General features: G+C 36.9%; 1 protein-coding gene across 2 annotated transcripts; it reads right to left on the reverse strand.

Moving 5' to 3' along the window:
- Nucleotides 1–22: 22 nt before the first annotated feature.
- On the reverse strand, nt 23–18,631 carry dbx2 (developing brain homeobox 2). 2 transcript variants are annotated; one of them, XM_007244407.4, is made up of 5 exons: nt 18,538–18,631; nt 11,101–11,452; nt 8,473–8,562; nt 3,320–3,504; nt 23–896 (listed from the first exon to the last, which is right to left on the reverse strand). In XM_007244407.4, the coding sequence occupies exons 2-5, from the start codon at nt 11,363–11,365 to the stop codon at nt 657–659; spliced, it is 780 nt and encodes a 259-aa protein (XP_007244469.4). In that variant the 5' UTR covers nt 11,366–11,452; nt 18,538–18,631; the 3' UTR covers nt 23–656. The 2 variants fall into 2 exon arrangements, with proteins under 2 accessions (XP_007244469.4, XP_049330490.1); XM_049474533.1 differs by lacking the exon at nt 18,538–18,631 and having other exon boundaries at nt 11,101–11,518.
- Between the last annotated feature and the right edge of the window lie 923 nt (nt 18,632–19,554).

The raw sequence follows: 19,554 nt of genomic DNA on the forward strand, positions 1-19,554 counted from the left end.
AGTATAAAAGGAGAAAAACACATTTTGATGTCTCATTTTTATCTTTATTTTCAAAAGTCATTAAACATTTTGTACATGTAATATTACATTACCATCATGGGAGGTTACAATTAAATGCATATCTAATACACAATGCTCAGTTCTGATTTCTGTAGTTGCTGTTTGCTACTGTAACATACTCTGTATTCTGTCGCATGTACATAGTACAAAAGTGGCACTACTGTGTGATCATAACAGCATTTTTCTATTTCATCATTATCATGCAAAATCCACATAACCCCCGCATTTGTTTTTTGTACTGTGTCAAAGTTTTATGATGATTGAACTAATAAAAATGCTCCAAAATGACTTGGAATGCAATCTTTTTACATTCCATTCCATTAAAAGCTACATTTTTCCCCCTTGTCCTGCAGTTCCCATTTTAAAGATACAGGGTTTTGCATGACAATGACAATTTTCAGTAGTAGACCTGTTAGTACAGTGAATTAGTGGGTTAGCAATCTCAAAAAAGTGAACATTCATATACAACAAGCAGAAACAGAAACAAAAAAGAAAAAACACAACCTCAGTCTGCTTTGGTATATGTACAAAAGAACTTTTTACCACAATGTAATTTTACTGACCAAAAACAAGTGAGAAAGATGTGCATACATCCTTTATCTTTTGACACTGTGAGTGGCAGAGTGTGTGTGATCTCTCAAGCATTTCTCAGAAGCTACTGGGTGTGTGTGGAGACTCTGTGCCTCTCCTGGGTGTGTGTGGGTATGTCCTGTTTCTCCCTCTCTGTCTGGGATGCTCCTGAGCAGCAGCTCCTCCATAGCCGGTCGGGTGCTCAGGCTCTCTCTCTCTTTTGAGTTCCTCCACTTCATTCTACGGTTCTGGAACCAGATCTTTACCTGAAACAGAAAATAAACATACAAAACATACAAGTCAGGGAATGAACAAACATAAAGAACAACTTATAGACCACTCAATCTTATTCACAAAGAGCCTGATGTGGCTGCAAGCTCATACTCCAACAAGCAGGAGCACATGTGATCAGTTGTTCAAAGAGACACTGGAGACACCAGATCAAAGCAAATGGAATGAGGAGTGCTTCAGCTTGTCTGAAATGAAAACTGAAGTGAATCACTGGATTTTTCTGTGGATAAAAGAGAACAAACACCCCTGTGTTAGGCTCTACCGTAAAGTTCACCATGCTTTTGTACCCAGAAGAAAGAAATATTATGAATTTACTTGATTCAAGTGTATACCTCAAGTGATGTATACATCAAGGTACCTTTTTTTGCAGGCATTGGATCTGACCCTAGTCCACTCAACCTGATCCAACAAATTAGAATTATAAGTATTTTTTGGCTGCATGGGGTGTTAGATTTGGATTGGAAGAGACCACAAGTATACAGAATTTCCACATAAAAATATCACCTTAACAGTTTCCATCAATTTTCTACAGTGGAATGCCAAATGTAATGGGACAGCCGCTTGTAATGACCAAGAATTGTTACCTCAGGGGATGGCTGTTGAACACCCACACTGGTATTAGTTGGTACATCGCTACTGGCAATGTGAATTATCATTCAAGCCTAATATAGGAGTAGGTGCCAGATGGATGGGACATTCCATTTCCAAGTTGTGAAGAGAATGTATTATTTTAACACAGTGAACAATGCAGTGAGTGCTAATGATTGTGACCAGCAGTATCTGGCAAGAATTGTCCAACCCAACAAACCCACAGGTCAATGCAATGCATTCTTTAGCTTGCATAGGATATTACAAAATTCATGAGACATAATATACGTTCCTGTTCAATTTAAATTGCTCACTTTGTAATATAATTTTTTTTATGCGGAAATGTATTTATATCATGCATCATATTGAGTGAAAGTACAAGTTATGTATTTCTATCAAATCGAACTGTGAGTATACAGCAAACTCGTAATGAACAAGGTCTTCATTTTGGTGGGAAAATATACTGCTTGAATAGTTAATAGTTAGAGCTGTGGGGTGTGCCAGTGACACAGCAGTAAGTTGCCTCAAATTCATGACAACAAACTGGCAGTATCAGGTCATTTCAGGGCGCATCAAACAAGTAAGATTAAATGTCAGACACCTGCAGGTTCCAATTAGCCTTCCTCTGTGTTCTGCCATTTTACTCTGAAAAATAATGCCTGTTTTCTAGCCTTGCTGCCACATAAAGCAAATTTACAAAACAGATTCATTCTTCACTGAATACATAACAATACATGATTCCTAATCATACATTCCTCCACATAAATCTGTGTTTTTATGTCTTCACATGCAGCTTAAATGCACATGTTTTAAGATTGCTTTTAGGTAGCACAGCTGTACCTACAGTCTCACCTCCTATATATCCTATATCTCGCCACTTCTGCTTTTGGTGCTTTTAAGAATATGTGAAAAGGCATTTAAAAGTCACGTAGATCATTCAAGAGAAGGGACATTAAAGTATTATATTTGTGAATGTCCTGGTAATTCATTTAATTTTTATAACATTTCATTTTTTGTGTACAAGTTATAAACTAGCAGAATAATATTAGTTGACAGAAGTCAACTAGCTTTTGTATTGAGCTGTCCTACAAAAACTAAAGAAGCAGACATCTGCCCAAAGTACACCTAGTCAGAACTTTGTATTTGCCAGAAAAACTGTTAAGAAAAACACTTAGTATGGGGCTCCGAGTGGTCTAGTGGACTAAGGCACTGGCACTAAGATCAGGAGATCACCAGTTCGAATCCTGTTTATGTAGTTGCCATCGGCTACCGGAGCCCTGAGGGAGCACAACTGGCCCTGCTCTCTCTCTAAAAGGTGATGGCGCTCAGAAAGGCGTCTGTGAGCTGATGTATTGGAATCGCTGCGCTTTCCTCCGAGTGCGCTGTGATGCTACACGGAAATGCTGCATCTGTAGCAGTTCAAAAGGAGGTTGTGGCTGACTTAACATTTGTGCTAGTCTTTCCCATCCTGGTGTTGGGGCATCACTAGTGATAGGGGGAATCCTAATGTGTGGGTCGAGTAATTGGCCATGTAAATTAAGAAAAAAATGGGAAAAATATTAGAAATAGAATTATGAAAAAAAGAGAAAGAGAGAAAACGAGATGTAAAATTGGCTTTTTTGTCATTGAAACAAATTAGGATGATCAGAGCTACACATCATACTGCCACCAGCCAGCAGAGGCACTAGAGCTGTGGTTGCTTCAATTTTGACAGAGAATGGGGTGTCCACGCTTATACAATCACTGGTTCAGACTAAGTAGTACTCTCAGTAGAGACAAGGCTGTTTGTGTTTGTGTGTGTGTGTATTACCTGTGTTTCCTTCAGGCATAGCTGTGTGGCCAGTCTGTTGCGGTCAGTTTTGCTGATGTATTTCTGTCTGCGGAACGTTCTCTCCAGTTCTTTCCTCTGCTGCTCTGAGAACACAGCTCTCCTCAGGATTCCTCTGTGGGGTTTAGGATTCGATCCTGGGCTCCACACACTGGGGCCTGTGCCCTCTGAAAGAGCGATAGAGAAAGAGCAAGAAAGAAGACAGGGTTAAATTTGTGAGTTTGTGTGTGTTTGACTAGCAGAAGATGAGTGTATTAAATACTAGATAAAGAAGCCTTAGATAAATTTCTGTGCTGAGGTGTTGTTTGGCCAGTGTGTAAAACCCATATTAAACACACCCACACAGCAGAGTCTAGAGCTCCCAGGAGGACAGACATTTTAATGAGCTTGTGTCTATGGGGCTGTCTGAGTTCCTATGTGTCAGGTTGATACACAGAATGGTAATTGGGGAATATGATTGTGTGTCTAGAGCAGAATGTGTGTGTGTGCTTTGAACAAAATGTTCTAAAATTGTCTGTGTAGCTGAATGCTATCCAGATGGTCTCTTCACTCATGCAGTGTCATTACATTCTGACCCTGGAGAACTGTCTGTTCTCTTATTATGTGATCCACTCATGAACTGAGAGAGACACACACACAGACAGAGTGACATATATACTGTAAATAAACGTGTGTGTGTGTGTGTGTGTGTGTGTGTGTATGTGCGCAGGTATGGGACTGCGAGTGTGGAATGCACAGATGGGTTTGTAGAGGAGGTCTAGGCTGAAAATTTGAGCTATTCAGTGTATAATGAGAACAGATGCTGCTTAAGATGCTGTGGTACCACCTGAGGCAATCATAATCATTTACAGAACCTTTCTTTATTGTCCAAAATAATAAACTATCTAACTAGAGCAAAAACTATAGAATATAATATGTTCACTAATCTCATCTGTGTTTCAAACCTAATTCAATCTAAAAAAAATAGATACAAAATCTGATCACTGAAACCAGGGTTTTAGATAAAGTGTGTGAAAGAGAATGACCGTGTTTACACCTGGTCACTTTTTAATATCTGGATTGTATCTTGATTAGATTTGAACTACACCTATTTACACTTGGTAATGTGTGTTTATTAATACTAAAATCCAATATGCAAATTCACTTGTTGCACATCAGTTATTACTGGTGTTCCAGTTGTACTAATAGGAGTTAGGGTTGTTCAATGCATCTTGGAGAGACAGGTGTGCTAAGTAATGGGATTTGTATCTGTTTCAAATAGGGGTGGGCAATATTATATCGTATACAATATATCGAAATATATATACACAGAAATATCATGATATTAAAAATCCATATTGTGATAATAGGGCTGTTCTGTCTTAAAAGTAGTCTATTATTTACTGTGAAGCTTTAGGTGTATTTATTGTATAATTGTTTTAGTTTGCAGTTTATATGCATGCACTAAATATTCTGCAATATTATTTGCTGCATTATATTATTTTATGCTATATTATTTATTTGCCACATTATGATTATTCTGTTATACTATTATACTATATTCCTGAAATGAATGAATTATTTTAGTTTTCCTATATCGCCAAGTATATCGTTATCGCAAAAATACCCTGAAATATCGTGATATTATTTTAGAGCCATATCGCCCACCCCTAGTTTCAAATGCGTGTTTCACATTGCATGTTTATGTGGCTTGGATCGAGAAACATCTGGTTATATAATTATGATTCTGATTCAAGACACACCAAGTGGCCAGGGGAGAGAGAATGTAAGAGAGAATTTGAGAGAGAATGGAGAATGTCCGAGAGAGAAATTGCAAAAGAGAGAATGTGAGGAAATAAATGACTAGGAAAGAGAGAAAAAGCAAGACAGAGATACAAGAGTGTGACAGAGAGATAGACATTGAATGTTTGTGTAAGTGTGTGTGTATGAGAGAGAAAGAGATAGAGAGAGAGAGAGAGAGAAGGAGAATCTGTGAGTGATAGAGAAATAGAAGGGCTGTAAGCAGCAATCCCACGCTTTTTCAATCACAGGTGCAGGCTTAACAAAAAGTCAAGCAGCACAATTTCCCCCAGTCTATTCAACAATACGTCCTTAATCTGTCCAACAAATCGCCGCACTGACCACCTTCGAAGCAGCAAGTAAGACTGTTAGTCACGCTCTCTAGTCCATCATTCTGGATCAATAGTTTCCACTTAAACGCCCTATTAGTGGGTCACCTCACGAGCGGGCTACTTATTCCCCCCCCCCCTCGCTCTTTTGTGCCCTCAAAATCTCCCTTTTAGCTCAACAAAAGCCCCTTTTTCTATTCCTCCGCTGTCCCTTCAGCAACCAGCCATCCCTCACTCCATCCTTTCACCCACAGGTACACAGTCGCTCTCTCTATGGGAAGATGAGCTCCAATAAGTCTATAAAAGTCATCGCTATTGAGCGCATTATTCCTCCCCGGAGAAGGGGCCCAAAACAGACAGAGACCAGCACGTGAGGGACAGGAGAAAAGAGGAGGCGGATTTTCAGGGCCCGGCTTTTTATCGGGCGCAACAAAAAGGCCGGAGAAGCAATCCCTCCCTCTCTCTGCATAGGAATGTAGGTTTGCAGGCCTTCATTGTGTTGAGAAAAGTGTCCCTTTTCTCCACTGATCTCACAGCAGCTCTTTAGGCTTTGTTAAGAATGGCCGAGGTTTGGATTTAGGAGACGCACACTGGTCCCAGTGCAGCAAGGAAAAGCAACTACTCCCTCAAGCGGAGTTCATTGCTGTGGTGAAAAATAGCAGTGGGGTCGCGTGTGTGCGGCCCGGCTGAAAGATCCAATTGGTCACGGGGCAAAGCCGCATTGTGTGTGTGAGGGGCGCTGTGGGAAAGTGTCAAGCCACTAAAAAGTTTTTTTTAAGGGAGGGTTGTTGGGGGGTATTATGTGGCAGTAGGGAGATGGAGGGCAAGGTTGTACAGATGAGGGAGTTGTTGCTTTTTTCCGCACTGCACTGAGGCCAGTGTGTTGTCCCACATCCTTACCTCATCCATTCTGAACGAGAGACCACTGAGCTGCTGTGAGATCAGTGGGAAAAGGCAACTTTTCTCATTAGTGCCTTGAGGAAAATTTCATTAGATTTGACAGATGCTTTTGTCCAAAGCGACTTACAATAATGATGTAAGTTTAGTAATATAGAGGACATAGAGGTTCAAGGTAAAAAAAAACCAAAAACAATTTTAGACAGGGTCTAAAGGAGGCCAAAGGGAAATAGTGGGATAGAGAAAAAAGGAGGGGAAGAAGGACATGAGGTTAGAAGTAGTTAGTTGTTAGAGGTAAGTTAGAGGTACGAAAATAAGTGCTCTATGAAGTGCCTTGTCTTCAGGAGTTTCTTTAAGGTAGAAAGGGATCACCACATAATACATATATTATCCATATCTTATTTCTGGAAATTGATACTAGTAGTCTTTTTTTTCTAGTACATTTGTATATAGATACAGAGCACAGATATCATCAAAAACTACTCACGATATACACTGATGTGCCAAAAGTTTTGGAACAGTGTAATTTTAAACTAATTATTAAGTGTTACCACAGGGGATGATTGGGAAACACCAACACTAGTGAGAGAAATCGAAAACTGGCCAGCATGCTCATGGCAAGGCAACATGAATTATTGGAGTTTATGCAAAGCTTAACAGTGGTTGCCCCAATGTAATACATCTTAGAAGGCATTACCATCCACAGTAAACAGTGCAGTGACCAATGTCATGAGATATGGAACTTGTGTAGTGTCTCCGGCTTTTTTGCCATGACCCATGGAAGCTAAAGAAACTGAACTGAGCAGCTGGATATGCACACAGGGCTTTCTGCATTGAATATGGATGTGATTTCTGCCAAAATCACAGATATCTCCATTCATGATCATTACCACCCACTGCCACTGTTCACTGTGGGTCGTAATGCATTCTATGATGCATTCCTGGTACACACATGACACTGTAGATTGAGGACTGTTTAACGTCCTGATAATTACATGGCCTTGCGATGAGCACACTAGCCAATCTGCTACCTCACTCACAACATAGCACCTCACAATTTATAGGTGTGGGTGTTCCCAAGCACTCCTCTGGGTTAACATTTTATAATCAATTTACATACTGCCTTTCCAATTATTTTAGCATGTATATGAATTTACAATGTTCAAATGTGCACAATGAGCAGGTTCGAATCTCCATTTCAAACCATTGCAAATCCAAAAGGACACTGTAGACAAGTTACATCTAAACATGATGATCTTGTGGGTCACCTTGCCCAACATGTCAAACATTGACCAGTAGTTATATAGTGATATAGACCCCAGATTTTGGCCTATACAACAATGAAGCATAATTATCTTAAATACCTATAAATAACGTTAAAGGGGAGTGGTGGTAGTGGTCCAGAACACAGTACATGACCTTACTAATGCTCTTGTAGCTGAATGCAATCAAATCTGCACAGCTATCAATAGTCCTCAAACTAATGGAAGGCCTTCCCTGAAGAGTAGTGACTGATGCTGCAGTAAAATAGGGACAAACCTCTTTTTAAACCCCTTGATATCAGACGAATTGTTGGATAAGCAGGTGCCTACAGACTTTTTGGACAGATGGAGCACATATGCATACTTTTTATCTCCAACCATCGAACTTAAACAGCCAATCCTGTTACTGCATTTGTACTCTAAATATCAAGGGGACAACACACACTGCTGGCAGTTAAGAAATGGAGAGCAGGCATACAAAGCAGGCTGGCTGAAGCCCATTGAACACAGAGGGGGAAAGAATGGCTTTGGCCATTATGGTGCACTTAATATCAATTCTAACCTACTCTGGCAGAAAACAGGAGGTGTGGTCTTTTTGTGCTCTTGCTCTCTCTCCTCTCTCTCTCTCTCTCTCTCTCTCTCTCTCTCTCTCTCTTTCTAAGTGTGTGTGTGTGTGTGTGTGGCTCTACATGGTCATAAAAGCATCCAAAAGCGTCCCCCTACTAAATAGGCATGATTGATGAATAGCTATGCAGTGGTGTGCGTATTAGAGAAGAATTAGCTATTAGCCGTTGAATCACTGACTCCATGTGTGTGTGTGTGTGTGTGTGTGTGTGTGTGTGTCTGTGTGTGTTTGTGATAAACTCACTGGAGCCAGAAAGGAGGGGAAGAGAGCAGGTCAGTGGTGTGGAGCCGCCGCAGCACGGGTGGATGAGAGGAGACGCACACAGCATCATCACTGTTACACACAGCAGCACACACTCATCATCAGAATGCATAATCACTCAGTAATCAACCAACACACACAACCCTTAATTAACCTGTACACATTCATTGGAAGTGAGCTGTAAGATGCTGTGTAATGAAGCTGATCATTTCATAAGAGAAGTCAAAGTCATCCTTGACTGTTTGATTAGAATTATTTGGGTGTGTAATATTTTTGGTATGTTATAAATCAGTAATTATTCAACTTTTCAGAGTTTTGATTCCAAAATGTTTTTTTTTTTAGAGTAAAAGTGTTGATATGCAGTGAGAGTCTATGTAACACATCAAACTTACATCTAAAGTAATCTGATCATTTATAATATAAATACAATTATAAATAGTAATATATACACTTCACTTACACAATATATAGAATAAATGTAAAAAAATATTTAATAGAGTGCAAAGTAGAGATTAAGCGATTTTTTTTTAATGTGCAACACTGAATATACTACAAAATGCTATAATTATAATAAATATACAGCTCTGGAAAAAAGAGACCACTTCAGTGTCTAAATCGGTCTCTGATTTTGCAATTTATAGGTTTATGTTTGAGTAAAATAAACATTGTTGTTTTATTCTATAAACTACGGCCAACATTTCTCCCAAATTCCAAATAAAAATACTGTCATTTAAAGCATTTATTTGTAGAAAATGAGACATGACTGATATAACAAAAAATTTGCAGAGCTTTCAGACCTCAAATAATGCAAAAAAACTGGTTCATATTTATAAAGTTTTAAGAGTTCAGAAATTAATATTTGGTGGAACAATCCAATTTTCATGCATATTGACATGTTCTCCTCCACCAGTCTTACACACTGGTTTTTGATAACTAATCTTTATTTGGTAAAATCAAAGACACTCAACATTTTTAAGTGGTCTCTTATTTTTTTCCAGAACTGTGTATTATCACATCATTGGTATGTTAAAAGTGTTATAAATCTCACACTTTGTTAAATCATAAGGATAATGTTTTGGACACCTCATCATTCTGACCATAAAAACAATGCATTAAAAATAAATAAAAGCAATTTTTTATCCACATAAATAATTAAAGCTATATACACCTGAACCTGAAATTATTTGTCTATAGTATTTTAATAATGTTGAAAAATCATTTAGCTATGTTATATTGTTTGGTTGCTAATGAATCAATTTAAATTGTATTTTTAAAATGCTGTTATTACTTTGTAGGTGTTATACTGTACGATAGTGGGTTTTGGTACTAACCAGTAAGAACAGTGAAAGTTATCTTTAATTTTAAAGTCTTTAAATAGTCAAGTTAGACAGACATGCTTTATAGAATATCTAAACAGTGAAACCAAAAATATTTCCTGCTTTGGCTAAAAAATTAAGTTTTATTTTATTTTAAATTTTAAGATCATAAATGAATGTAACTGTTAAATTGAATGGCACATACATTCTTGTGATAACATTTTGCATAGATAAAAGTTGTACTTGCTTTAATGTACAACTTTTATCTATGCAAACATTTATCACAAGAAAATATATAGAATATATATATAGAATCAATAAATACACAACATGGTTTAATTATTATAGAACTTTTTTTAAATGAGACTGTTTTTAAAAAAAGCAATTTTGTTCTATGAAGCAAATCAAATAAAAACACGTAATTGTTACTTTTCAGTAATCACATTAATGTGATTTATCTTAGAGCTGAAGCTTTCTCATCATCCCACTTAGTTAAACTGGTAATAAACTTTGGGAACCTAAACATTCTATTAACCCTCCTGTTGTGTTAAAGTGTAAGTAACAGACATGTGTTCCAGTTTAAATTTAAGAATCCTAAAGCAGTTAAAAGTAGTCTATATTTATAAAAAAGTAGTCTTATATTTATAAAAAAGTAGTCTTATATTTATAAAAAAGTAGTCTTATATTTATAATAATACACATTAATTGGGATAATTATGTCAATCATTTGGCCTTAATTTGTTATATTTTGATACTTTTAGCCTTTAAAGAATCTATTGCCACTACAAACTGACCCATAAAAATAAAACAATTCAGGTATTTACAAGTTTATTACTCTAATTAATCCCAACAGATTTTATGCTCCAAAGTTTGAAAAGAGTCAGTTTGAACCACAACATAACAGGATGGGTAAATGGTTAAAAAGATGCACTGATGATATATATATATTTTTTTTTATTAGAAAGACTTTACAAAGACTCTAAATGATCAAAACTTAGAGATGTGATTAATGTAGCCAGTTGCTCATTTATAAATGTCTTTATTTTTATACAAAATAATATTAATAAATTCTGCTAAACTAAAACAACTATAAAATAAATGTCTAAACTGAAAATAAAAATAAAAACGTCTCTTAATGAATTGAGAAAAAAACATTGCGTTCTCTCATTACACCTTTTCCAAAATTTCCTGCAGCACTACTGTGAGCAATAATAAATAGGCCGGCTTTTACCCCCATCTACATTCAAACCAGCTCCACTCCATGCAAGAATAAGATGTCAAAAAATCATCTTACCTGAATGAGCTTTGACTGGCTCTCTCTCCACTTCTTGACGACTGTTCTGCTGAGCTCCAAATGAGGCTCCCCATGTGCTCTTCTGACCCAGTCCCAGTGGTCCACATACCAGCCCAGAAAAGCACCTTTTCTGTGCAGCAGCAGCAGCAGCAGGTAAGTTTTGAGAAGCTGGTGATTTAGTGGAAGGTCGTAGCAGATTATCAATAAGAAAACTCTTCCCAGAACGGCCAAACCCAGGATGCCTCGACGGAGATTCAGCCATCATTCTCTGATCCCCTCTTCCTCATGAATTCCCTCCTTCTGTAGCAGATCCACAGTGCCTGGCAGAGTTTTCCAGGCTGCTAACATTTTCCTGAAAGAGCGACAGGGTAAACTTCATTAAAAAGCAGAAAGAAAACAATAACTCCTTTCCCTCTTTTGCCCACGGGCACCCAAAGCTCGGCCCTGATTGGCTGAGCTACTGCAGTGTGATTGTGAAAGGAGATAAGAGTAGGGCCTTTCTGCTGGACAGAAGGTGGGACCACTTCATTCATTATGTCAACGCGGCCATTAAATGATAGACATTGGAGACAATGGACTCCTGACCAAAGTTTAACTTGCACACCAAACAGAGTCCAGGAGCAGTAAATAGTTGTATCTTTTTCAGAGGCACCTATTGAAAAGCCCATCATGAGTCAGCCTATAAAACTATCTGCCCCACAGTCTATTGCAGCTTATTATAAACGCCTCTGTTGTCAGTGGCTTTACGGTTATGGACAATGTGGATTAATTTACTATGCAGATAAAAGTTCAAACAGCCACATTTTGACAAATGAATATGAGATTAGTGAGCCAGTTGCTTTATAACTTTACACAAGAAAAACACCGGTTTAGCAGACACCGATTTGGTTACTTTATAAAATAGAATTTTGTCCATTTAATGTTACAACCAATAGTTTACTATATGACAACATCTATTGAGGCTGGTGGTCAGCTGAGTTATTTGTATTAAGATCATCATTTTGAATATGTTAATTCATTGGTTGCTAAAACTTTATCAAAATTCTTTCAAACTCAATCAAATCTCCTCTGTCTTTGTCAGTTGTTTCACTTTTAAGATAAAAACAACTCCAGTTTACTCCACTATGTGCATTACAGAATGGATACTGGGAGAATTCACCAGAATGACAGCTTGTCTTTCATTCTTTTTGTTTCCTCTCAATCCTGGAGCAGCTTCCACAGCCATGACGTCAGGTGTCACAGTGACTGGGGAAGCTGGTAGAAATGTGTTTCAAGAATTTCTTTTAAGTGTGAGCTGAAATGAGTCCAGTTTGAGCAATATACTGACAAAATGTCATGTGATTTGAAAGCTTTAAAAAAAAAGCTGTCATAAAAAGTCCATTTGGCTGTGCCTAGGCCCTGGAATAACACATTACTCATTCAGTTGTGAAATTATTACTAAAACAGATTTTAGACTTGACTGAAGTTTTGTAGAGGTGGTAGAGCTCTTTCTGGGTTTTTTTGTTTTGTTTTGTTTAAGCTTTAAGCTTTAAATAAGGGTTCCTAAATGGATCTAGGCTCAAATGTATGGTTAAAAAAGAATTTCAGATGTTTTAAAATGCTGCATTCATCGGAAGAAAGAGATCACATACATCTACTCACATAAAATATGATTCATGTAATAAAATCAAAATCGGTCTACAGAACCCTTTGTTTACACCTGCTTACTTCCTGCGTACTTCATACGTTAAAGTAAATGATCCTGTTACTGGCAACAAGTATCAAAGCTGAACCAAAATGAAACAGAAGCAGCACAGGGGCAGCCAATCGCTTTAACATTACAGCGGCTCGAATGAGCTCCCTTAACTAGCTACACTGAAGCGCAGTCAGTGTGAAAGTCTTCTTTAAGCAAGGATCCTTTTGAGCAGGGTCTCCAGCAGGGCCAAACGAGCAGAAAGAGCGCTGGCCCGCACTAAACAGGCATGTCCCGGTGCAAGGGGCGCAGGGGGATTCTGTGGGGTAAAACATCACCTCATGCTGGGCATGGTAATCGCCCCAGACAGCCGGGCCCTTTGTGCCTCGGCCGCAGAGCCAAAGGGCGCTTGTAATCAAATTTGCAGTTTTATTCCCCCCTCGCTGGTGGAGGACCTGCTGTATGGTGATGAATATGTAATGTGTTTACGGTTAACTATGAGGAGCTGGGTGGGTGAGGTGGGCTTTTGTGTGGCCTACCAGGACAGGAGTACCTTATGACAGATATGGGGTGAAAGACACAGCAGTGGAATAAAGCGTAATCCATCTGACTTTCACAGCTTTTGGCTTAATATCTAGTGCTGCACCTAATGATTATTGTATCCAATAAAGTTATTTAATCTAATGGGAAATGTATCAATTATTCTAAAGTGTTTTTGTGTGTTCTTCAATTTCAAATAATTGAACCATAATAATGCACTTCAGTGCATTAATCTGCCAAAAAAAACTCAATGTTAACAGATAATCTCTGTTTTATGTCATAGCAACACATTATCTGAAATGAATTGTTGATATTTGTAAATAAATGCTAGACATATATATTTAACTGGTTATTTTTTGCATTAATTTAATTACTGACCTAATATGTAGCTATGATAATTACTGTATAGTTTTATGTTTACATCAATAAAGAGGAAGAAAAATAGCTAAAGTGATTTTTAAGCTGTAGCAACAATGTTACATTACCATTATGGAAGTGGTGCAGATATAACTTTCTACCTGGGGCAATGAAGACACAGCACTTATGGTGCTTATTCACCTCTTTTGGTAATACACTCTGGAGGAATTCATGCTTGTATCCCAGACCACACTTCCAAACCATTCCAAAACATACTACATTAATTGTGGTGCACTCAGCCCCTACCTTATAGACGGACCCTTTTATATACAGCCAAGTAATGCAACCAACATTTCTATCGATTCTAAGAAAGTAAATGATGTAACTGATGCCTTTGCTCCCCTTATTTACCCACAAATCAAGCAACAGCATCAAAAAATGGGCAAAGTTGCAAGAAAACAAAGACTCTGGAGCACATTATGTTTTTATCCTTATTTTTACCTGTAAAAACCTTTTTACTGCGGTTGAAAGAGACGAGACCCGATTGCAGCCTTTGCGATGGAATGCAGCTGCAGTAGAGACAGAGAAGAGATGGATGAAGCTGAACACAGTACTATTGAGCTACCTCTGCGTGTACTGCTGGAGCTATGGAAATAAAACATTACCATTACCAGTTTCATCTTTTTTACTTATTGTTTGAAAAAAAATATATGCAAATGTCTTTAAAATTATTTTCTGTTTTCAATATTTTATGGGAGATGGTACACTGTAAAATGAATGAACTAGTGGAATGATTAAAAAACAACTTTACTTGATTTTAATCCATTAAATTGCTGGCTTATAACAATTCATGTTAACCAACTACTAATTTAAATAACCAACTATTAAGACAATCTGTAAGTGGTGTAATTAAACAGCTATGGACAAAAATAAGAGACCACTTAATGATGAATAATAATGATAAGTTTCTTTGATTTTACCAACCTGAAAACCTAAAGTAAACTGAAAACATAAAGTTATCTAAAAGCAGTGTGTAAGACTGGTGGAGGAGAACATGCTTAAAATACATGGATATTCCACCAAGAATTGATTTCTGAACTTTATGAAAATGAACTTGTTTTCTTGGCATTACAGAAATTTCTCATTTTTTGCAAATAAATGCTCAAAATGACAATATTTTTATTTGAAATTTGGGAAAAATGTTGTCCGTAGTTTATAGAATAAAACAATAATGTTCATTTCACTCAAACATATACCTATAAATAGCAAAATCAGAGAAACTGATTCAGAAACTGAAGATTTTTTCCAGAGCTGTATGAGAGTCAGGAACAGAACTTTGGGCCTACGCACAAACCCACTTAGTTTAAAAGGTTCTATAAGGGTTCTAGGAAACGTTTAATGATAGATCTATATGCCTATATCAAATCACAATGGCTGTTCCTCATGGTGCACCAGAAGGTGAGAGTTCAAGTCTAAATTTAAATAGTCCTTCTGAACTTCTAAACAATAATGGCAAACGCTAAATGCTTAGTATAATTAAGCTGTCCTTTTGCTTCTGTGTGCTCAATAAAATAATCCCATAAAGCTCGGCACACATCTCACATTCCTCAGCCTCCTCAATGCCAGACATCAAGCGTCTCTCAATCATTTTCACTGCGAATGGCTTTCTCAAATGAGAACGCAGGAATTGCCGTGCTATTATGATCTTCAAGCTTTCTAACTCTGGTTTCAAGTGAATCCATTTGAAGTCCCTCACCCTTTTTTTAAAGACCACTGAAAGAAGACCAGAGGCCTCATAGAAGGGCCATAAAGAGCGGGCTAAGATGCAGTGCTCAGTGGGCCAGCTGTGAGAGGTCTCTCTGTCCTTTCTCTCTCCGACCCTTTAAAAACAGAACGCTCTCAATAGCTGTCCCCCCACTCGCACTTCATATTGTCGATGGTGGGCCAGACTCCATGAATTAGAGGGAACAATGGCGCTGGAGGCCGGCACACAGGCGGCTTTTTGTAGCGCAGCACGGAAGTTTCTAATGTGCTCTCTCTTTCTTTAGTGTGTCTATGGAGTCATAATGAGGTGCCAAAAGAGAATGAGTCGCTGCAACTCTGTTCACATTTGCTAGCAGAGGCTGAGGCACTCATGCACACACACACACACACACACACAAAGCTATGCAGAAGAGATGGTACAGCATTCCCATGTGAAAGCACAATAAAGGACAGAGCTTGGACCAAAATGCTGCATGGTCCAGTTGCTCTACAGTGTTTAGAATTCTGCGTATCATGTACCCCTACTGACCCCTATTATGACCTCTACACTATTAAAGAAGTTTTTCAAGGGTTCTTTAGTAGGTTTTGTAAGCTATATAGAATTATATACAATTTGGATGTTTAGAGCTACTTCATATATACAAAGCAGCATGTGCAGATGTTGCATCAGATTTTGTTCAGTACCCTGGATGTAATGTGCTATTTCATCCATATATGTGACAGATTTAGTTCCAAAACCATTAAACAATTAAAGGTAATTTTCATTTATTGTTTTATTATTGTTATTATTAATGTATGATAATATAAATAATTATTCTTACTTTCTCTAACATGTACACAATTATTGTTGATTAAAAACAGAAAAACATACTGATTGTAAAATAACAACATATACATTTTATGACAAGTTACTTCAATTTTTTAAACAGTGTCTCTGCATTGACACACTTTTTCTCATAATTATATCCTCATCCTATTCTCCCACATTGCACACCTGCTGCACACATCTTAGTTGTATATTGTCTATGTGTTATTTTTTATCATTGTTTGTACTTTGTATATATATTTTTTTCATTTTAACATGATTACACATTTGTCCAAACGTTTCACTATATGCTGAACTGTGAATGACACTGTAAACGTAACAAAAAAGGTTTATTTTTACCTCTATAAACATACACAATTAACTAGTTAATTATTTATTTTAGAAAATAATATCTGGAATAACCTATCCTATTTAGTGTAAAACCATTTTTGGTTAGTTGAATGTTTTCTGAATGTACAATTAACGTTCTTAGACCCTTTAATCTGTCAAGTTTTATGTTTGTTTTTAGAATGTTTTTATTTAACGTTACTTTTAAATGTTCTGGTAAAGTCACTTGTGTCGCTGTTTAAATTTTTTATTTAAAGAACTTACTTTTAAAGTTTCCATAATATTAGTATTTGTCTAGCTAGGAACATTATAATAGAAACATTCTAATAATCTTGTGAGGCAAAGCAATAGTATGTCACAGGTCTTCAGAACGTTTCTGGAACATTACTACTGTAAGGACAGGCTAACTTTCCTGGAACCTTTTCAGAACACTGCTAGTTAAACGTTTTTATAAGTTCTCTGTTAGCTAGGGAAGCAGAATTTTTTTTTACAAACTACAGCTACATTTGTGTTTGAAACATATGTTATGTACAGAGTTCTGTTTTATTGCGTGAGGGTTTGCTTTGAGATTTACACAAGGGCGTAGTAGCGGGCTTGATATTGGGGGGGAAACCAAAGCCCACCCTATAGTTTCCTAGAACAACATTTGTGGAATTATTTTTTATCACAAATAATCATTTTTTTCTGTATTTTTTTTATAATTAGTTACATCCAAGAAAAGGTGACTTTACAACCTAAACATGTTACTCCACATTACATTTACTGGTGTTAGAAAAAAAATATGCATGCAATGTCTGAATTATATACATAGCACAAAAACTGATCAGTTATCACCTACTATTTAAAATAATATAACAGATTTGGTTATTATTATTATTATTATTATTATTATTATTATTATTATTATTATTATTATTATTATTATTATTATTGTACGTCAATTCTGTTGTATATTTACGTTTTCTCCACTCTTTAAAAAAAAAAACTTTGGGTCCTACGCTTTCATTTTTTTTTCTACTGAGAGCTCTTCTTTCTACTGAGAGAATGTAACTACGTTTTATAGAGATTTTTTGGCAGAAGTTAATATAAACGTCAGGACATGTGGTCTTACTGTTAACTACATATGAACAGAAATCAGATTAGATCAGTGTTTCTTAACCCTGTTCTTACATATTCTATTGCATATACTCCCACTGTTCTGCATATTCTACAGCTTTCTCTTAATAAAGTAAGTGGTGGTATGATGTGTCTAATAAACTGCTGGATATACATAATGATTAATTTAGGATCCATAGGGGGCTAAGAGATTTTAACAGGTAAACTCAATAAATGATTGTTTATTAGCTGGTCAGTTGGATCTGATGAAAAAAACACAGTTTTATGGCAGTGATTAGGGTTAAGAAACTGCTTTAAACTACCAACATTACCCAGTGTTGTACTACATTCTGTCTATCCCCTACATCCAGCTTCTAGTTAACTAGTTAGCTAAATTAATTTTCGTTAATTAACATTATAGGTTACAGTAAGTCCTGTAATCCTAAATTAATAGTCACAGTTTGAAAATGAAATAGTGATTAGCTGATCAGGTACAGGGCAAGTTGAACATAACATATATAGTTTTTTTTTTTTAACCTTGACTCCCAATCTAGGTAATTCCAAAGTTCACACAGCTGCAGTTTATTAATCACAGTTTAAACTGTGTGCTGATTCAGAGACGTGTTTTTTTTAACCAGCTATCAGAAACATATCATCACAGTTTACATGATTAGATACCATTACCTTTCTTTTAGAAAAAAAAAAAATCGCCGTATATCCATATCTTAAAATCAGCTGCACCCCGGTCCCGCTGCTAAATCTCACAGCGAGGGAGGGGCTCTGCAGTTACATGTAAACCATCTGTTTAAAAGCTACATTTAATAGCAACTTTACCTGAAAATAACAGCTTCATTACCTTTTCACTTGTGTAAAATCCTGTATTAGCATCTCTACGGTAACAGTCCATGTGTTTTTTGAACGCTAGAAGTCTGCACAGGACTGCTTTTTTAAACCCGCTCTTGCCCGCTCTGCTTGTTTTAGTCACATTACCGCCTGTTCCCGCCAAAAATAGCTTGTTCTAATCCCGGACTGCCCACAACATACACATTTCTGCCACTCCGCCCGCCCACAGTCCTAATATGAAATTAATTAACTAAATTTAGTGCTTAAAATTTACATATTTATTTATTAAATAAGAAATATAGAGCTGGATAGTACTGACCCATTTCTTACCACAGTCCAAATACATGCTGTCAGGTAAACTGGAGATGCTGAAATTGTCCTATGGGTGTGTGCGTCTGTAGGTCAATCCTCCGCTTTGATATTTATCAGTAATATATTGAGGGGTTTTGCTGCTTGCATTGGCTTTTAACTTAAAACTGCTTTTTTTTCTTTGCAGCTTTTCTTGATGGCCATTCGTGCATCTGTTGTAAGCATGAAGGTTGTTTTAGAATATAATTATTCTCTTATTGATTGCAGCGAGAACAAGAATCTTGTAGTAGTGGTGGATTTAAGCCTGTATACTGGAGAAAAGGATTGATTTAGGAATAAAAAATATATATTTTTTAAATTCAATTAAATTAATGAATATATTATTATTATTATTATTATTATTAATCTTGCTGATTGATTCGCTGTTCCCTTCTGTTAATTACACATGAAAATCATTGTGTGACTATTATAATTTTCTAGATTCTTTCTTAATTTTCGGGATTTTTCTACATGTATGTGTGGTCCCGCATTGCCTGGATTGATTAAACTCCCGCTCCCGCCAATAACAATTAAACTCTGTCCCACCGCGAGATATTGTGACGGGTCCCGCGAGACTCCAGTGGAAGTGCAGATCTTTATTGTACGTGTCTGTCGCCTTTATCTTGTAAAACACACATGTACCGTGAGGGGGCGCTCTAAGCATGAACTGTCTTTACTGCTG

This window comes from Astyanax mexicanus, chromosome 2, assembly GCF_023375975.1.
Source record: "Astyanax mexicanus isolate ESR-SI-001 chromosome 2, AstMex3_surface, whole genome shotgun sequence".
Taxonomy (NCBI): domain Eukaryota; kingdom Metazoa; phylum Chordata; class Actinopteri; order Characiformes; family Acestrorhamphidae; genus Astyanax; species Astyanax mexicanus.

What these genes read in the sequence shown, in the direction of transcription:
- dbx2 (XM_007244407.4), bottom strand. Translation starts at nt 11,365, where the DNA reads ATGATGGCTGAATCTCCGTCGAGGCATCCTGGGTTTGGCCGTTCTGGG. An exon ending in TCCCCTCCTTTCTGGCTCCA is followed by an intron (nt 3,505 to 8,472) that starts GTGAGTTTATCA and finishes TCGCTCTTTCAG; the next exon opens with AGGGCACAGGCCCCAGTGTG. An exon ending in TATGCCTGAAGGAAACACAG is followed by an intron (nt 897 to 3,319) that starts GTAATACACACA and finishes TTTCTGTTTCAG; the next exon opens with GTAAAGATCTGGTTCCAGAA.